At 45.0% G+C, this 20,842-nt stretch overlaps 1 protein-coding gene across 5 annotated transcripts in view; it reads left to right on the forward strand.

Annotated features, from left to right (window-relative positions):
• Positions 1 to 20,842, forward strand: part of Myh10 (myosin heavy chain 10) — a 145,225-nt gene that overhangs the window by 116,886 nt on the left and 7,497 nt on the right. For all 5 annotated transcript variants that reach the window (XM_074046880.1, XM_074046881.1, XM_074046878.1 and 2 more), the window contains 10 exons: positions 472 to 684; positions 3,909 to 4,053; positions 5,284 to 5,490; positions 8,074 to 8,178; positions 9,449 to 9,601; positions 10,139 to 10,387; positions 10,929 to 11,141; positions 12,908 to 13,120; positions 15,186 to 15,347; positions 19,395 to 19,523. In XM_074046880.1, the coding sequence (XP_073902981.1) occupies positions 472 to 684; positions 3,909 to 4,053; positions 5,284 to 5,490; positions 8,074 to 8,178; positions 9,449 to 9,601; positions 10,139 to 10,387; positions 10,929 to 11,141; positions 12,908 to 13,120; positions 15,186 to 15,347; positions 19,395 to 19,523 (1,789 nt within the window). The remainder of the gene's footprint in view (positions 1 to 471; positions 685 to 3,908; positions 4,054 to 5,283; positions 5,491 to 8,073; positions 8,179 to 9,448; positions 9,602 to 10,138; positions 10,388 to 10,928; positions 11,142 to 12,907; positions 13,121 to 15,185; positions 15,348 to 19,394; positions 19,524 to 20,842) is intronic.

Below are 20,842 nucleotides of genomic sequence, written 5' to 3' on the forward strand. Positions count from 1 at the left end.
CAGACACCCTAACTGCTCTCTATCAGAAAAACCTGCCAGCATTTAAACCATGCGTGTAGATAAAGGTATATTGTAGGAAAGAAGTAAGTAGAATGTGGGAAGGTGGCAGGCCCCTTCTTTTGTGATCTACAAGTTCCTTGCATCTGTAGGTTTGCTCCAGGCTGATGGGCTATACTGCTACCTCCAGCCCTCACTAATGACATTTCACTGCAGAAGACATATTTTAATGTCCTAGTCATTAAAGTGGGGTTGTCCACCTTTTAACAGGGAATTACAGCCCATTAGAAAGGTGGCTGGGCTGGTCTCATTCTGGTCCACTGACTTTGGAGTCTTCCCAGAATGTTTACATGAGTATCCACCACACCCGCAAGCCCAGGAAAGGAGGAGGTGTAATGGGTGTCCCTTTGGCATGGTGGAGACAACCCATCTGTGTGCCACTCTGAGTGCCTCTCTGCCTGGACCTTTTGACAGGGGTGACGACGAGACACTGCATAAGAACAATGCACTTAAAGTTGTGCGAGAGCTACAAGCCCAAATTGCCGAACTCCAAGAAGACTTTGAGTCTGAGAAGGCTTCACGGAATAAGGCAGAAAAACAGAAAAGGGACTTGAGTGAGGAATTGGAAGCCTTGAAAACAGAGCTAGAGGACACTCTGGACACCACAGCTGCCCAGCAGGAACTCCGGTGAGTGTGATGGGGGATCTTGCGGGTGTTTGCTGGCTGCACCCAGTTCTGCAGAGGCTTCTCTTGAAGATGTTCCGGGAATCCTTTCCCCCTCCTGGAAACCATGGCAGGTAAAATGGTGATGGAATAGCGATAGTCACAAACAAATACCAGTAGGTAGGAACCACCTCTGTAGAGTGTGCCTCTAGATGGCCCAGTACACAGAGGCACAGAGTGAGATGTCAGAAAGCCAAGGAGAAGAGATACCAGGGTGGTCAGGCATCTTCAGGCAGTGCCCATAGACATGAGCAGTAGTAGGCAAGCAGCTGAGAAGGTGTGTGGGCCCAGGATGAGAAAAAAGGTAGGCCCAGGGCCTCAGACACAGATGTTCCCTGAGCAGATGCAGATGCAGGAAGAATCCCAGGAACCAAATGGTACACAAGTAGAAATCTGCAACATTTCAGCCCTACAAAGTTACAGTGCACAGAGCAGGCTAGGGCTGGCATGTGGCTCCCACTAGCGTGTAGATTTCATTCCCACGTCAGCCACTGGGGCTGTGCAGAGTTGCAGGAGATGGTCTGGCGTGCTGTCCTGGCCTCTTCTGACCATCTGTCCCTCCACCAGACTCAGACCTCCAAGTATCCAGGAAGCCCAGCTATGAGGGAGCCCTCACTGCCTTGGCTGGTCATTCAGGGAGTCCTCACTGCCTTGGCTGGTCATTCAGGGCTGGTCATTCAGCTGACTGCATGCAAATACACACACACACACACACACACACACACACACACACACACACACACCCCTCCCCCACCCCCGCCGGCTGCTCCAGGCTATGAGTGATAGAAGAGGAGGCAAGGCCTGGAAAAAAGCAAGCAGGCAAAGGAACTACTTGTGAAGTTAGGCATCCAGGAGAGGTAGGAATGACCCAGTGCACCCAGGAGGGAGAGGTGGTGTGGCAAAAGTCAGTGCTCTTCCCCAGAGGACCAGGATATATCATTTGGGTCTACATAGCAGCCAAAAACCGGAATGTGGAGAGAATGACACCACAGTTTCTACACAGCAGGCCAGCCACATAAAACAGCAAGACTAAGATCAGATCAGGGAGACAAGAGTATACTGGGACAAAGCAACAGAGGTGGTGCATCCAGAATCTGGGCCAAGAACACGTACAAGTGCAGCAGCAGTCCTTTCAAACTTCCCATGTTCCCCAAAAACAGATGTGGGAGCCCATCAGCCAGGCAGAGTAGCTGTGTGTAACAGTGTCAGGTCCTGGCCTTCTCTTTAAAGGTTAATGTCTGGAAACTTGTGCACTGAACTTTGTGGAAATGTCTGCTTAGCTGGGCTTTTGGCCACAGTAGAAACAAGGTGGCTCTAATCTTGCAAAAATTATAAGTGATACGTGCCTATTTACCAAAACCATACATATGCTTAATTAGAGCACTCAGTGATTGTGTTTTGGGAAGTAATAGGCTGCCTGCAGCTCAGGTGTGCACTGTACTCTTACTAAGGACTGTGAGTGCACTCAGGCCACTCCTGCCTGTCTGTTCTCCCTGAATTGTGTGTCACATGATCAGCTTAAAAGTAACGGCTCTGAGTAAATTGAATTTGGTAGGGAGAGGCACTGGAGTTTAAACTCAGGGCCTTGAACTTGCTAGACAGGCTCTGGACCACTTGACCATGCTCTCAGCCTGCAAATCAATTTTTTTTCTGCAGATTCATGGGCATTTTAAGTCCCTTTAGGACTAGGAGGGAAGTCTGAAGGGACCTGGGTTGCTTAGTTGGGGGAAGAGAGAGAAGTAGAAAGGTTCCTTTGACTCTTGGATTCAAGTTGGGACCAGGAGCAAAACCATTCGCTCAAACGATAATGAGCTGACACAGGGGAGATTTTGTGGACGTCAGAGCAGCAGTGTGAACTGAAATAATCTTGATGGGTGACATGCAGGGGACAGGCCAGACCATATGTTGCTAACCTCCAGCCAAGCCAGTGGGACTTGTGGCTGAGCTGGGCTGGACCACAAAGAATCTTCAGTCATTCTTTCTGTCTGAGCCCATGTGGCCACAGTGATCTCAGCCCCCTGGGTCTCACTGCTCCACTGGTAAAGGGGAAGAAAACACAGGATTCAGCATGTGAGTCACCATTCTAGCTGGTTACATGCCAGCAGTGAGCTTCAGGATTACTGTGAGGTTACAGCCAATGAAGATATCGTAATGTCCTTCTTGGATGGGGTGGGGGCGGTGGTGGCGGGGGGAGGAGAATGAACTCAGGGCCTTGCATATGTGAGGTAAGTGCTTTGCCACTGAGCCAAACCCCAAGCCCCTGGTTTCAGTCTTTATTGAGCTATGTACTTAAAGACAGTGCTCAGGTTGACAAATTTAAAGAAAGGGTTATCGTAGGGATTGAATTTGCTTCTAATTAGTGAAGTAACTTGGTTATTGAAGTTGCTCTCCCTATGTTATAGACAATTATAAAAATAATAGAGAGGCATGTAGGGGTATTTAATACCAATGAGATCTTTCATCCTTAAGCACAGATTAGATAGACCCTCAATTTATCTCAGAGCATTCAAATTCTGGGATCTTATTACCTGTTATGTCCTCATAACAAGCACCACAGACCCTTCAATTTGCCTTCTAGTCTTCCTTCAAAAGTTAATGCCTCCCTCCCCAACCTTGACCATCTCCTGATGGAGCTTCATGAGTGTGTCCTGTGATAGTGGGTAAGAGGCTCACTTGTGGTGCAGCATCCTGATTGATTGGTCTTTGCACCCCTTAGCTTGTACAAGCCTTGTGGGGTTTACCTTAGGAAATCTGCTGGGGCAGATCTGCTGCAGGCAGTTTGGCATCTCATGTTAACCAGTTCCTGACCTACAGTGAAACCAGGCTGCCCAGAACAACTAGAGGAGCCTCACAGATAACACTCTGTGTCTCAGTTATAAGTCACATGTGGAAAATGCAAGTTGCACTGTTTCCAGAAGGATTTCTAGTACCAAAATAATGGGCATGTCAGCTTACTAGAAAATAGCACATCTGATATTTGTGAAAGGAATCTGTAAGCTTTACTCCTTTTTGCAGTGTTGGAGTTTGAATTCAGGGCCTCATTCTTGCTAGGCAAGCACCCTACTACTTGAGCCATTCCACTAGCCCAGAATCTGTAAGGTTTAAAACAAACAGAAATAGCACTTAAAATGTTTTAATTTAATCCATTGGCTAATTCTGCACTTCATTATTAAAAAATGTTTCTCTAGCACAAAACGTGAACAGGAAGTAGCAGAACTGAAGAAGGCTCTTGAGGAAGAGACTAAGAACCATGAAGCTCAAATCCAAGACATGAGACAAAGACACTCAACAGCCCTGGAAGAGCTCTCTGAGCAACTGGAACAGGCTAAAAGGGTAGGGGACCCCTGCCGTGTTCCACTTCCCAGAGAAAATCTGCTGTTACACAGACACCATCATACTTGGCCGTTCCATTCAGCTGTGTACTGATTCACTTGCACCCTTCAGTAGGCTTCTGGGGGTCTGGTCACTCATAAGATAGTGACTGCTTTCTAAAAGCACACTGTTTACTTAAAGACAGAAGCCACGTGCCTTGGATTTGTCTTTTTAAAAGAACTGGATGGATCCAGCTTCCACCTCAAGTCACATTTTCCTCCCCAGTGTCTAACTGAAGCCATCGCTCTCCCAGTGGCTTAGCACGCAAACCTGGAGTGGTTTCACTGTCATTCTTCTCTCACTCAGCTGCTGCCAGTCAGCAACAGTCCCTTCAGTATTCCCTTTCCGGTACTCTTTATACTCCTTTCTCCCTGTGGCCCCTCCTGCCTCTGATCCTGTTCGTTCCACTGCTTCCCCAGGAGCCTGGCTCTCACATACAGGCTTTCCATCTGCCAAGGCTTCATTTTCCCTCCTCAGTCGCAAGCCATCCTCCTGTGCACACTGTCTTCATCTCATATTTCCCAGTCATCCTTTCCTTTATGCCTTTGTTCTTTTTGGTTTCTCTGCCTTTCTCTTCTCTACCTAGCCACATCCCACCTTTCAATGTACACTGTGACAGTATCATCATGGACTGAACATTTATGTCAATATGGGTCAGTCACTATGCTAAGTCTTCTGAGCACTGCCTTCTTATGGGATAGTGTCTATCATTCTCATTTAAAGGGTGAGGAAACTGAGGCCCAGCTAAGCCAGTGTCACACAGCTAGTAAGTAGAAAAATAGATTGAAGCCACAGTCTGCCCCACAGCTCCACGTAGCTCCATCTCCTCCCTGCAGCCATCCTCAAAGACCCACTCCTGCTCCAAACTTACTCATGTTAGTAAGTTTTAGAAAAAAGTTTATAAACTAACACTGTCATAGGATGCACACAGTTTGTTTCCTCTGCCCTACATGGATGATAACTACATAGTTCAGTGAGCCCCAGACATTCACAAGCAGTACGTACAGGGTGTCTGCACACAGAAACCTGAGTGCTCAGAACACCCAGTGTTTCACTCCTTCATTCAACAGATGCTGACTGCAGAGTCACCATGTCACTGCAGAGACATGATTCTGCAGGTACAAAAAAAACAGTGCTTTCTACGGTGTGTTGTAAAATAACTAGTAAATTATTCTCCCTCCCTTCACCTAGTTCAAAGCAAACCTGGAAAAGAACAAGCAGGGCCTGGAGACAGACAACAAGGAGCTGGCTTGTGAGGTGAAGGTGCTGCAGCAGGTCAAGGCCGAGTCTGAGCACAAGAGGAAGAAGCTGGATGCCCAGGTCCAGGAGCTCCATGCCAAGGTCTCAGAAGGTGACAGGCTCAGAGTGGAGCTGGCCGAGAAGGCAAATAAGCTCCAGGTAAGCTGGAATGCCTGGACTCTGGACATGTCCCACTAGAGCCTGTACATGGTTGGGCCTTTTTATCCCTGTGTGGCCAGAAGAGATCCATAACTAGAGTGCTCTGACACCCGAAAATTGCCATCGCAAGTGTTGTGTCCTCTTACAGATAGCCCTAGTTACATTGTTTGATGGAGGTAAGTGATACTTGTTTTAAGAATAAGATGGCCTGAGGGCTGGGGGCATGGCTCAAGAAACAGGGTGATTGCCTAGCAAGTGTAAGACCATGAGTTCAAACCCCAGTACCACCAAAACACAAAAAGAGTAAGACTGCGAATTGGCCTTAAACCTAGCCAGTGCCACTGAATTGTGGCTAGAATTCTTTGAATGATGTTAAACCCAACATCATCTTCTCCATTCATCTAACAAATAAGAGAGTAGGAGCAATGGGCAAAAATAATTATACCTAGTAGGGATGAAGATTTAGGAAGCTGGGTTTTCACACATCAGGGGCTGGAGTATAGATTGGTACAACCTTTTCTCTGTAGGACAGTTTGACAGTTCTGTCATAGCCTTAAAGCTGGGAATAACCCTTAGAGCCATACAAATCAATGTCTTGTCATTTATCTAGAGAAATAACTAAGCTGCACACAGATTCAAGTTTAAGAATGTTCTCTGTAGAAGTGGATATAAAAGCACAGAGTCGGCAAGAACAGTAAAAACAGCTTAGTAGATGAGTATTGATGGTAAGAAAGTCTTTTCATGTTGCATTGAAAAAAAAAATTGCAGAACTGGGTCATGTCAGAGGACTCAGCGTCTAGGACCCCTCACAGCCATGATTTGTCACAATGAAAGAACACAGAGTAATGTCAGGAAAGGGAACAGAGGGCCTGAGACCAGCAGGGTCCTGAGGAAGCCAGGCACAAGCATCCAGGGGTTCCCTTCCCAGTGCAGTCCCATGGCATGCACTCAGTTCCTCCAGCAGGGAGCTGTGACAGTATGTGGGAAGTGCTGTCTTCCAGGGAGCTCATTCGAGACTTAGCACCTGAGTTGTTTTTGGGCACTGCTGCTCATGTAAAAGTTCTCTCCCGGGCATCCAGACACCCGGGAGGAAAGCAGGTGTTCAGGCCCCATTGTTTGCATAAATCATTTAGGCACAGTGAGCCAAGTTAATGGAGGGAGCCTTTCCAAAATCCAAATTTGCAGACACTAGCCAGGGGACACCACAAGCAGGCATTTCTGAGGTGAGCAGTCTCAGGCCTGCTATGTTAACATATGTGTACTGAAATACTGTGCACACATGCATGTACATGACCTCACAAATCTGGAGAGATACTTCTGCTGTACCTCTCAGGAGTAGCACTGTGGACTTTGTTCAGTATGGAACCGAGGTGAGTGACATTAGGGAACCCCTGAGCAGCACCTGTGTGCATGGTTTCCCCGTGTGATGGCAAGAAGGCTGAGGTGCACAGAAGCTAGGGACCTGCCTCCCTCCGGTGACTTACTAGCAGAGCTCAGGTTGAAGACTGTCATGACTCCAAAGCAATTCCCCACCACACTGTTCCCAAGACTGGTTAAATAAGAGTTCTCTGAAGGATGTTGCTAAAACAGTATAAATGGAACATTGTTGGTTTGTGCTAGGTGTACACACGTGTCCTCAACACACTATCTCTTTGCTAACACAGCCAGAGGACAAACAAGAATGAAGGGTGCCCTACTACCCCTTCTGAGTCCCTCTCCTTGTTTCTATACCCACTCTCCTCACAAAAAAATCAGAAAACATCTTACATCTTATTTTAGGGAGAAAATATTTTAGAGCTATCCTTAATTGAGGAGGAAAGGACAAAATGTTGCATTGTGCCTGAAATCTGACCATAAGACACAGCTAAATATTCATGATCAGTATATAATTCCAGATCTTTAAAAGCTGAAAGAACTCTTGATTAAATGCTAGAATTAAAATTTGACTCCCTAAACGTTGCCAAGTTCTATAAGAAGATGAATTATATTTGACCCTCCCCACACACAAAGCATGTTGGAATGAAAAGAACCAGGTACCCATGACTCACACCTATAATACTAGCTACTTAGGAGGCATAGATCAGGAGGATCATGGTTCAAAGCCAGCCCAGGCAAATAGTTCTTGAGACCCTATCTCGAAAAACCCATCACAGAAAAAGGGCTAGTGAAGTGGTCAAGGTGTAGGCCCTGAGTTCAAACCCCAGCACCACAAGAAAAAAAAGCCAAAATGAAAAACTGGTCTGAACAACCCCTTCACATAGGATAACAGTCATGCTTTCAAAGAATTTGGTGTCATTTTTACTTCTTTGTTAGGAGGAACCCCTAGCTGTAACCTCTCTGCCTTTCAGTAGGAGAGGTGCTATCGAAGTATCTATCAAGGCAGGTTTTAGCACCCACCTACTTGAGCCTTCTATAGGGAGATGACAGACCCTTGGTGGTGAACATCTTCCTTAATTGAATTTGGCAGTTTCAGATACATACACACCTCCCAAATACTGCTCCGTTTGTGGTCAAAGAGCTGCGGTCCTATATCCACTTCATTGTTTGCTGTGGAATTGATTTTAACCTTTACTCTCCTTGCAGAATGAGTTGGATAATGTCGTAGCACTTCTGGAAGAAGCAGAGAAGAAGGGCATTAAATTTGCTAAGGATGCAGCAGGTCTTGAGTCTCAACTACAGGACACACAGGTATTCCAGCGGGAAAGAGCTTGTTAGTAATAACTAACAGTTCTGAAATATATAAACTGGTAAACTTGCTAGTTCCAGAATTGCCTTGTATAATATCGCCTCCTACTTTTTCACACTGTATCTGGAACCATCTTACACTGAAACCAGCCTTTTTCCTCAGGAAAAATCCACTGAAGCTCAGTGTCTTCATGTAGAGCCCTTGGCCTCTGTGTCCCATAAGTACACGGGTAGCTTGGGAGGCAATGCCACCAGGCTGTGGTTTACCTCAGCAGTGGCCTAATATACCATCTTAAATAAGATAGTTTTATTATGACTAGCCAGGTGTGGTGGTGCACATCCCACCTCTCAGCAGACTGAGGGAGGAGGGTCGTGAGTTCAAGGCCAACCTGGACTACATGGAGAAACCCCATCTGAAAAAAAAAGATTTTATTATGGTTGAAATTTCATTATGTTGGCCTAAGGATAACAATCCATTTTGTAAAAGGTCAGGTTGCATTTGTTTAACACAATGGTAAGACCTGTATTAAATTGTCTGTTTGGGGTGTACCTAAATTTGGGTACAAGGTAACTGACAATAATGTGGCTTTTGTTTTGTTTTGTTTTGCATCTTAATTTCATTAAGCTTGCAAGCATTTTTAAGTGCTTGTCAGGTTCTGGGCCTGGTGCTGAGGATATGGGGCAATAGTCTCAGACAGTATCAAGTAGGATAATTAGGGGCAAGTTCATTGTACCCCGGGCACTCTATGGCAGGGCTCACCTGGTCAGCAAGCCCACAGCAGGAGCGGGAGCCAGAGCGCAGAGCTCACTGCAGACATCTGAAAGTAAATTCCAAGGCTTATCTGGCAGAATGAGGGGACAGGTGATGGAGGGGCACCTGAGACTGGAGGCCATCCCAGCGAGATGTGCTGAGTGCCTGAACCCAAGCTGGGTGTGGAGAGGAGCTCGAGGTGGGAGATGCAGGAAGGGGAGGTGTCTCAGGCGCCTCCTGAGACATGGTGCTGTCACCTTTGAGGACAAGCGTGGGGCAGTATTTGGGTGAACTTTTAAAAAATTATCATGTGTGTTTTTAGATCATTTGTGTTGATTAACGTCACTGGGCATATATCACCCACTGAGACCCTTTTTTTGTGATATGGTTTTTAATAGTTTTTTGGCTTCAGTGGCTTTTATTTTTCTTTTGTTTTGGTTTTTTTGTGGTGGAAGTAGGGGTTAAATCAGGTATCTGGTGATGACTGTAATGTAAGCATTGACTCCTTAAACAAATAAACAGGAGCTCCTTCAGGAGGAGACACGCCAGAAATTAAACCTGAGCAGTCGGATCCGACAGCTGGAAGAGGAAAAGAACAGCCTTCAAGAGCAACAGGAGGAGGAGGAGGAGGCCAGGAAGAACCTGGAAAAGCAGGTGTTGGCTCTGCAGTCCCAGGTGTGTGTCCTCATTAGGGAGTGGTGGTAGCCTAGATGTGTGCCACTGGCAGCTCACGTCCCTGCTCTGCAGAACTCTTTCAACTCCATTTGGGGCAGTTAATTAGGTTGTACTAAATTAAGCCCGTTACATGTTTTTCCTATCGCCCAGCCAAATGCTGACATCCTTCTTCTCAGTGTTGGCAGTCTTTAAAAGAAAGACAGAACTATGGCACCTGTGTAAGAATTTAGTCCAGTCATCATTTTATAGATAAGCTAAGGAATTCAGTTACAAGTCTAAAATTCATTTGTTTTAAAATCTTATGGTATTGATTTACAATATTGAAAACAAAAGGTTTTTTATTCCTCAAATACAAAAACCAGTTGTGTTTTACCAGGTGTGGTGGCTCATGACTGTAGTTCCAGTGCTTGGGAGGCTGAGGTAGAAGGATGACAAGTTTGAGGTCAACTTGGACATCAGAGTGACACCTTGTCTCAAAAAGAGAAAAGCAATTGAGTTCTTTATTTTGACCACTTATTTTCTCTTACCAAAATGTAGTTGGCTGATACGAAGAAGAAAGTAGACGATGACTTGGGAACAATTGAGAGTTTGGAAGAAATCAAAAAGAAGCTTCTTAAAGATGTGGAGGCGCTGAGCCAGCGCCTGGAGGAAAAGGCGCTGGCCTCTGACAAGCTGGAGAAGACCAAGAACCGTCTGCAGCAGGAGCTTGACGACCTTACAGTAGACCTGGACCACCAGCGCCAGATTGTCTCCAACTTGGAGAAGAAGCAGAAGAAGTTCGATCAGGTGGGCGGTGGGCACACCTGGCTCCCAAACCCCAAGATCCCCACACCACGTGCTGCTTCCTCCTGGCAAAGTGCCCCTTTTTTTGTTTTGATTTGAAACAATCTTATTTAAAGTCAATTAAGCAATATATATTTATGTAAACATAGGAAAACAGAAAGAAATTATGTGAACACTCATCTACTGCAGGTTGTTTCTACCTTATACCAGACTGCTCAGGACCAGAACTGTTCTGGATTTAGGAGTTTTTCTGATTTTTGCAATACATCTACATAATGAACTATCCTGGGAATAGGACCCAAGTATAGCATGAAATACATTTATGTTTCATGTGCACCTCATGGCCTGAAGGTAGTTGTACAGAATATTTTAAGTGCACCTACATTTTGTCTGTGACCCATCCCATGAGGGCAGATGTCGCATTTTCCACATCAAATGCTCATTTTAGGAAAGCTGAGTCTGTGGTGGCATTCTTAGCAGTAAATGAACCCTGCAGAGGATGCTCTTTTATTGTTTTTGTTATTCCTTGTGCTTTTGCATGTAGCTGTTAGCAGAAGAGAAGAACATTTCTGCTCGCTATGCAGAAGAGCGGGACCGGGCTGAAGCAGAGGCCAGAGAGAAAGAAACCAAAGCCCTGTCGCTGTCCCGGGCCCTTGAAGAAGCCCTAGAGGCCAAGGAGGAGTTTGAGAGGCAGAACAAGCAGCTCCGAGCAGACATGGAAGACCTGATGAGCTCCAAAGATGATGTGGGGAAGAATGTAAGCCACCCAGGGGCTCCACAGGAGAGCAGCCCTGAGACTTGGGGCTTTCCGAGTACCTGAGGACCTGGGAACACAGACCCACAGTGCAGCTGACTCGGAGAGCCTTGGCCTGTGTGTGAAGGGGGCGTTAGTCTCTGGGACCAGCTGGCAGGTGTTCTGCAGTCTGTTCTCCAGTATCCATGCCACGCCAAACCTAGAGCTCTATGGCTGGCCCAGCTGGTGGTCAGACTGTTTATTCTTGTCACTTTCTCTGGCCTTCCTCGCCCTGACCAATCCTAGCAGACTACTGTCAACAACAGAATTTCATTATTCTACCGTCACGGGTAGTTATCAAACCCAAGTCCCACAAGGTCCCCTGAGATTGAGGCTAGTGGGCGCTGACTCCATGAAATGGGGTGGGAGTTACATCTCCCCCTGGCCTGGCCTTCCTAGTGAGGCCTATGGATTTGCCTTTGAGGTTTCCGTGACTTTGAGGACTCACTCACAGTTTGGACATTTTCGTAGTACTCTCCTCTTCCTACTGCATACATCTTCCCCCAGAGCTTTTTGTTTACCCTATATCCCCTCCTACCTTAGTATGTGACATGTCGAGGGTAGCAAAGTAAATCTGGGCCTTGCACTCAAAGATGAGGTTCCAACCTGGCTCTTCCCTTGCTTTCATTCTGATGATGGGAAGGAAGCCAAGTGTCCTCATCTGTCAAATGGACATTGTAGACCTGCCCTATTTCATCTGGTTTGAAAATCATGAAGCCCATTGTCAAGGTAGGGTGTCACTTTCATGGGGTATGAAAGTGATGAGAGACTGTCCTCCCATTCTGCTGGGTCCCCTACATGCTGGTGCCCAGGGGACCAGTTCCATGGATCAGAAGAGGCTACCTAGAGTCAAAATGACCCTGGGTCTCTTTGATAATACAATCAAATGTGGAGAAAAAACTATCTTGGCACCATAGTCATTTTCTCTACAATAATCAACACTCACATTTGTTCCACAAATTTTAAGTGCACCTGCATTTTGACCGTGACTCATCACTTGAGAGCAGATGTTGCACAAGCATGACTTTTGTGCCTACTGAGTACCAGGCACTGCTTAGAAAATGGACCTGTCATAAGTCTTCCTCTGCTGGCCCCTGTGGGAGCTGGCATGCCCATGGATCCCAAAGGTCCTAAACCTGTCTCAAGGTTGTGAAGATAAGATGAGATAGGAGGTGGAAGCAATCAGCCAGTACTAGGCACAGAGAAGCAGGTAAATGTTGAGGGGTGGGGGGATGTCTTTGTGTCCCAGGAAAGATCAGGCCTCAAAGCTGTACCCTGCTTCTCAGGCCTAATCCACCTTAATGTCCACACATTTGCATGTAGGCCTTCCCAACTCAAGTTAACCTTTTCTATGGCAAGAAGAGGTGCACTCTTGTCCCATTCCTCACACAGCAGGAAAGTGCCAGCCAGCACACAGGCTCCTCCAACACTGCTGTTTTCCCTGTGCTCCAGCTTTACAGGAGCTCTTGGGTCAGGTCAGCGGAGGAGCAGGATTATAAACGTGTGGAGGAAAAAGTCAGAACTTCAGTTTTAAACTGCATCCCTGAAATAAGGAGGAGCAGCCCTAGAGGGAAAGAAAGGGTGGGCATGCATGTATCAGAGGCTGGGGGTGGGGGTTTGACCAAAGTGGGCAGTGTGCCACATATGTACCCGTCAAGTAAGAAGACTATTGTCCTTGACTTGTGCTTCCACCAAGGATTACCTCTTCACTGGTGCTCCCTGTGCTGTAGGTTCATGAACTTGAGAAATCCAAGCGAGCCCTGGAGCAGCAAGTAGAGGAAATGAGGACCCAGCTGGAGGAGCTGGAGGACGAGCTCCAAGCCACAGAAGATGCCAAGCTCCGCTTGGAGGTCAACATGCAGGCCATGAAGGCCCAGTTTGAGAGGGACCTGCAAACCAGAGACGAGCAGAATGAAGAAAAGAAGCGGCTGCTGATTAAACAGGTAGGTGAGGGGCGGGGCCTCCAGACCTAGGGCTTGTGTGTTCTGTGAGCAGCTCTGCTCAGGGTCCTGTCTATTCAACTTAGGACATATTAGCAGAACTAAAATTAGTTTATTTGGTCATTCAAGGATTTTATGTAACTGTTTTGGATTTTCTCAAGTGTGGTGTATACAGGGAAGAGGCACCGCACACCAGGCAAGGGGACACTGCACTCTGGTAATTCACATCACATGCCTTGTTAAATCACTCTTCAGAAAAAAAAGCAGATACTTGCTGGTGGAGGAGTGGCTCAAGTGGTAGAGCACCTGCCTGCCCACCAGGCATGAGGGCCTGAGTTCAAACCCCAGTACTACCACCACCCAAAAAAAAAAAAGACCTATCAAAAAAAGTTGATATTTAAATTTTTTGAAAGTTGCCAAGCACTTATGATTTGGATACTTTTCTGAATATACATTAAACTTGTAATTTAAAAGTTTACTTAAAAAACTAATTGTGGCCTTCATGGTAACAAGTTCTGAATTGACATATATCTCATTTTGGTTTATCTTGCTATTTTCATTCCACTAACATTAACTCTATTAGTCATTTATTGCTTGGTGGTAAGTTACCTAAATGGCCTAAAGCCACATTTCTGATGTCCCAGTTTCTGTGGTTCAGGATTTGGAAGTAGCTCAGTGGTGGTTCTGGGCAGGCAGGAGCTGAACCTGGATGCATCATGTAGCAGCCTGAGCCTGGCCGGAGGAGCTGAGCCAAGCTGCTCACTCTCACAGGGTGGGCAGGGTCCTCCACACTGGCCAGCAGGGCTCCCAAGGCGGCCAGTTTCCTGGAGGGAACCTTCTCAAGAGGGCAAGCGGGAAGACACTGCCCTACCCTTCTACCTGGTTTCCCAAGTCACACACTTCCTTTCTTTTGTGTTCATTCAAAGTGAGCTGCCAAGTCTTGCCCACATGCAAGAGTTTAGGTGCTAACTCTTGGGAGAGGAGGACAGTCAAAGAATTTCTAGATATTTGAAAACCATATACTTAGAATATCGGGGAGAAGTGGACAAAGCAGCCTCTGGTTAGCCTGGGTTGGAGGCGCAGTCCCACCAGCATGAAGCCAGGAGAGAATACCTCTGCCCTGCTCCTCCTCCCCCACCGCTTCCCCTGCAGATGCAGAAGCAAAACAGGCTTGTTCTCCACTTGGAGAGGACCAGAAGTCCTCACCCCAGGCTTCTTGGGATCACTAAAGGCACCTCCCTTCCCAGACAGTGCTGCTTCCATAGTGACACACACACCCCCACTCCAGCCACCTTTCCGTTCATGGCAAGCACTCAGCAAAGAGCCCCCACTGCAAGACCATGTGGGAAAGGCTGGGAAGCCCACATCAAGGCGCCAGAGTACTCTGAAGCTGACTGAACTCAGAGCTCAACAACTTCATATCCAGTCCTGTTTTCAGTTCATTGCCAGTGATTTAGGCATTAGGGTTTGGTTTAAAAGATAAAGCCTGCTTTTTCTCAGCCTTCCCCATACAAGGGCACAAGTAAACAGTATTATTCCAGCCCCACAATGCAGCCAGAATCTTGCAGAAGGCAGAAAACCCCAGAGTGAGTGACTGACTGCAGGGGTGTGTCCCTGGGTCCTGAGTTGTGTCTGCTTCAGTATCCAGCTCACATTTGCTGGTTTGTTCATTGTTTTCTCACATCATCTGCTCTAAAACCGGCCTTCATTTCCTGCTGAACTGGTACACCAAATGTTTCTGCTTCAGTCTGAGGCTCCTGTGACCTGGCCAGACCTGATTCCTGGGTCTCAGAGCACACACCTAGGCTGTGGGCAGGCCTGCTTCCCCATGGTTCAGGACACAGTCATGCTCACTTATTCCCCTGGAACAAGGTACCCCATGCCCTCAAGTCTTTCTATTTTAAATCATTATCTCACTGCTGCTTGTCTTTGTCTTCGAGCCACTTAGACTGTACATTTTAGGTCTCTGCTTTCTTGTGTCCCTAATAACCATCTGTGGGAACTGTGTGTTTCAGCCTGATAACAGGATGTTGGGTTTAACCAGCTATGACCCAGTGCTTTTCTTTAGGTACGGGAGCTCGAGGCAGAGCTGGAGGATGAGCGGAAACAGCGGGCACTTGCTGTCGCTTCAAAGAAGAAAATGGAGATAGACCTGAAGGACCTTGAAGCTCAGATTGAGGCTGCGAACAAAGCTCGAGATGAAGTGATCAAGCAGCTTCGCAAACTCCAGGTCGGTAAGCAGTCATCCAAGTCTTTGGACAGGGTCAGATGGCCTGAGACCAAGCTAAACTGTGAAGCTAGGGAAAAAGACATTGCAGCATCCAGCTGTCACCTTGTGTCTGGCTCAGTGTGAGCCACTGCCACTTCGGGGACCCAGTGCAGCTGTCCCTGCCGTCTGTGGGTTAGGGCAGCAGGCCATAAAGATGGCACAAGTGTATATGCTGTGTCTTCAGGATTTGCTTTTGAGACAGAGCTGGGGTGGTCACCAGGTGAGCATCCTTGTTGGAACACGCTCCCCCTGGTGTTGCTTAACTAACCCACGTACTGAGTCCCCTGAGGAGAGGTTGCGCGGCTTCCCCTTCTAGTGCTGGGAGTGCTAGTAATCTTGCCAGTGTGTTTCAGTCTTCACTTTTGCTACCAGGTGATGGGCCCTCTTCCTGAACTGCCCACGGGAGTGTAGATAGCCACAACTTCCGAGATGGCTGCGAGCTGGGACAAAACCTCCATCAAATTTCCCTTATCGTGATTCCACATCTTCAGATTTATTCGACAAGATATAAAGAAGCATTTCTATATACGAGCATCTTAGCTGAAGCATTTTTTATGGTAGCAAAAAATGGAAACAGCCTCAGTGTAAACGGGCTGCTATCACGTGAGCGGTGGGCTGTATGTGACCACGGCAGGACTTAACCCAATGAAGGGAAGGCAGCGAGGCTGCTGAGCTTAACCACACACGTGCCTAGATTTTTAATTAAACACGCAGACAGCCACACCTAGAGAAAGGCTTAGGGAGAAGTCATCTGTGGTTAGTAGGTTTATGAATAACATTTGTGTCCTTATACCTTTTTTCTTTTGGTAGGACTGGGTTTTGAATTCAGGGCTCCATGTTTGCAAAGCAGGTGTCAACCACTTGAACCACACCTCCTGTCCTTATACTTTTTTTAAAACTAAATACAAGTGTTTATTTTGACTTGCTAATTATAAAAGTTTTAAGCTAATTAATTGTAAGGAATATAAATTATGCTACTATGTTTGTTTATTTTTGGAAGTACTGGGGTCAAACCCAGAGCCTTGCTCATGCTAGGCAAGTGCTCTACCACTGAATGACACCTCCAGCCCTTATTTATTTAACAACTATTCATTGAGATATAATTCATAATTCACTTACCATACAATTCTCCTAAAGTGTTTTCAGATTTTTTTGTTTGGTTGGGTTTTTCTGGATTATGAAACTGTTCTGCTATATAATTTTGGTCCTCCCTAATAGAAGCCATATACCTATTAGCTGTCACCCCCCCATCCTCCTATCTCTGCCAAATCCAGTGCTAATTCACTGCTAATCTACTTCTGTCTCTAGGAGTTGCCCCTGTATACAGAACATTTCGTATACATGTAGCGATACAATATGTGGCCATTTGTGATCTGCTCTTACTTAGCATAGTGTTTCAGAATTCATCCATATTGTAGCATGAATAAATACCTCATGGCCTTTATGTTACTGGATAACATTCCATTGCATGGAGACGTATATATTAAATACATGTTTATGTCTATACACATAAACCACATTTTATTCATCCATTCATCAGTTGATTGGCATTGTGTTTGGCTATTATGAATGATGCTGACGTGAGTGCTCAGTACATTTATTTGTGTGACCATGTGCTTTTCATTTTCTTGACATATGCCTAGGAGTGCTAGGTTACACCAGATCTGTGTTTAACTTTGTGATACTGCCACGCTGTTTTCCACAGTGATGGCACCATGTACATTCCCTCCAGCAGTGTATGAGGGTCAGTGTCTACGTCCATGCCCACACTTGTCACTGCCCCTCCTGTGTTGACAGCCATCTGAGTGGTATGAAGGAATCTCACTGTGGTCTTAAGTTTGCATTTCCCTAGCAACTAATGATGCAGAGCATCCTTCTATGTGCTCATTGGCCATTATCTTTTTCACAAAAAAAGTCTTTGATTCTTCTCCGCCCATGTTTTCAAGTGAGCTCTCTTTTAATTATTCAGTTGTATACAGTGTATACTGTAAATAAAAATTCTTTATGAAATAAATGATTTCCAAATATTTCTTTAATTCTGTAGGTTGTTACCTTACTGGGTATTACTATTTGTAGCACAAAAATTTTTTTGTTTTGTTTTGTTTTGTTTTGAATTTTGATGAAGTCTAGTTTATTTTTTCTTTTGTTTCTTATTCATTTGATGTGTCTATGAAACCATTGGTTAGTCCAAAGTCAGAAGATTTACTCCTATGTTTTCTTCTCAGAGTTTTGTACTTGTAGCTCTTACCTTGAGTGTTTGTGTCATAGCTTGAGATGTAACTCATGGATACTTCATTCTTTTGGATATGGATGTCCAGTATTGACAAATACTGTTCTCCATTCTGAACTGTCTACATGCTCTTGTCAAAAATCAACTGGCCAAGGCTCCTATATCTATTTCTAGGCTCTGAATCCTACTCCACTGATCTGTATGTCTACTCTTATAACCAGTTCTCCAGACTCAATTAATTTTGTAGCAAGTTTTGAAATTGTCAAGTGTGATTTAGCCAACTTTATTCTTTTTTTAAGATTGTTTGGGCTGTTCTAGCTGGATTCTTTACAAATTTCATAGTGATTTTAGGATCTGCTTGTCAATTTCTCTACCACTACTCTCCCCAAAAAAGCTTTGATTTGGGTATTGTGTTGACTCTGTAGATCGCTTTGCCACCCTTACATAAGTTTTCCAGTCCATGAACATGGGTATCTTTGTTTTTATCTTTTCTTCCATGGTGTTTCACAGCTTTTGGTGTGTGTGACTTTCACACGTTTGTTGAATTTATGTGTAAGTATTTGGTGCTATTATGAATGTAATTACCATCTTAGTTTTTAATGTTCCTAGTTAGGAAATGCAGATGGTTTTGTATATTGATCTTGTATCCATTAACCTTCCTGGACTTATGAATTTTGGAGGCTTTTTCAGTAGATTGCTTAAGATTTTTGTATATACAAGATCCTATCTGCAAATTGAGCTTTTATTTCTTCTTTTCCAACCTAGATGGCTTTTATTTCTTTGTGTGACCTAATTGTCCTAACTAGACTCTTCATTTCAGCAACAAATGAGTGGCAGAATAGACATCCCTGTTGGGCACTGTAGCTCATGCCTATAATCCTAGCTACTTGGTAGACTAAAATGAGGAGCCTTGCAGTTCAGGCCAGCCCAGACAAATAACTCTAGAGACCCCATCTCCAAAATAATCAGAGCGAAATGGACTGGAACAAGTGTGGCTCAAGTGGTAGAACACCTGATTTGCAAGTGCAAATCCCTGAGTTCAAACCCCATTCCCACCAAAGGGGGGAAAAAAAATGAGAACATCCCTATATTACTGCGGATATTTTAAGAGACATGCCTTCAGCCTTAGATCATTAAGTTTGATATTAACTCAGTTTTTCTTTGATGCCCTTTTCCAGAGTTGAAAAGGTTTCTTTCTCTTCATAACTTGTTGAGTATTTTTATAATGCAAAGATATCCATTTTGTCAAAAACTATTTCTGTACTTATTGAGATGATCACATACTTCAATACATTTTTGGTTGTCAAACCAACCTTGCATTTCTCAGATAAATCTCACTTGGCCATGGTGTGTATTCCTTTCTACATGTTGACAGATTTAGTTTGGTACTTATTTTGTGGAGAATTTTTACATCTGTATTCATAAGGGATGTTAGTCTATAGTCTTTTCTTATGACATCTTTGTTACTTCTGTGTACTCTTGTATTTACAATGAATGTGTGTTACTTTTATAATCTGGAAAACACATGTTTAAAAATTAAGATGAACTGGGCACCAGTGGTTTACATCTGTCATCCTAGCTAGTTGGGAGGCTGAGATTAGGAGGATCACAGTTAGAGGCCAGCCCAGGCAAATAGCTCTTAAGACACCATCTCCAAAATAACCAGAGCAAAAAACTGGAGGTGTGGCTCAAGCAATAGAGCACCTGCTTTGCAAGCATAATATAAAACAAAAACTAAGAATGAAGACTAACCCCAAAACCTTCTTATTTAACCTTAGGCGCAGATGAAGGATTACCAACGTGAATTAGAAGAAGCTCGTGCATCCCGAGATGAGATTTTTGCCCAGTCCAAAGAGAGTGAGAAGAAACTGAAGAGTCTGGAAGCAGAAATCCTTCAACTGCAGGAGGTTTGTTTACTTTGTATCTACTTGTTTGGCAAATTTTTGCTACTGAAATTTTTCTGAGTTCAGATAAATATATATTTAATCTCTCTGTAGCCTACTATAATTTCAGTGACTATCTCATTGCTTCAGGTCAGCAAACAGAAGTGGTAACACCTTGACTCCCTGTGTCAGGAATGAAAAGGAAACTGCAAACCAGATCAGTGACTGAGTAAATCCTAAGATTACACATAGCACCAGCTTTTTATCCTTCTTGGTTTTCTATTTTATTGGTGTTTGCTTTAATCTTTATTTCCTTTGGATTTTTTTCTGAGTCTTTAATTGTTTAGTGTTTGTTTGGTTTTGGTGCTGAGAATTGAACCTGGGGCCTCAAACATGCTTAGTATATACTCTACCACTAACCTACCCACAGCCCTTTTTTGACTTCTTGAGGTGAATACTTACTCATCAACTCTGAAGCTTTCTTCTTATCTGACATGTTCATACAAAATCATCTTAAGTTCTGTTTTCACTTCTTCCCACACATTTTGATATGGAATGACTTCACTGTCATTTATTTCTACATTTTTCTATTACATCTTCTTTATCCTGTGAATAATTTAAAAGTATGGTTTAAATTTCCAAATGTATGGCATTTGTTTTTGTTTTTCAAGTTGATTTCTAGTTTTATCTTATCATGGTTGGAGAACGTTGAGTGGGTGTAGGGCTGAGAACATGACAGTTTTTATAAATAGCCCTTGTCTGGTTTTAGAGAATTCATGTTGAGAATGACTGCAGTATGGAAGCTCTGTGCATCTCTCCTAGGGTCAGCCAGTGACATCCCAGGCACTCATTTCCCCACAGGTGGTAGGACCTATGGAACCTCCTGGATAGCTCCCGGGATGGTCCTGACTGTCCTGGTGGTTTTCCATGCACCTAGGACTCTCATTTCTGGAAGCCGGCAGTGGCTTATTCCAGACCTCCGGCAAGGAGCATGTTTCATTAGGAGGAGACAGAGGTGGCAAATTGGCCTTGCCCTCCCCTCTTTTTCTCTGATGTTTTTGCTTCCCTCAAACACCTCTATCCATCTGGGTCCTTTCCATTCCCATGGGTCCCTCAACCTGCTAAAAGCAATTCCAGCCAGTGGACAGGAGCCTGTGAGCTTCTGGGTCCTGAGAGGTCTGAATACCGGAAGTTATATGGCAGAGTAGTCTGTGATCTGTGGATCTCAGTTGATGAACAAAGCATTCTGCCAGCTGCCCTTTTCCCTCCTGCCTCCACCTGCCCATGTGCTGGGACTCTGTGCTGGAATTTGGCCTTTCAGAGGACATACCTCACAGTACTAA

Source organism: Castor canadensis, chromosome 11 (genome assembly GCF_047511655.1).
Source record: "Castor canadensis chromosome 11, mCasCan1.hap1v2, whole genome shotgun sequence".
Classification (NCBI taxonomy): domain Eukaryota; kingdom Metazoa; phylum Chordata; class Mammalia; order Rodentia; family Castoridae; genus Castor; species Castor canadensis.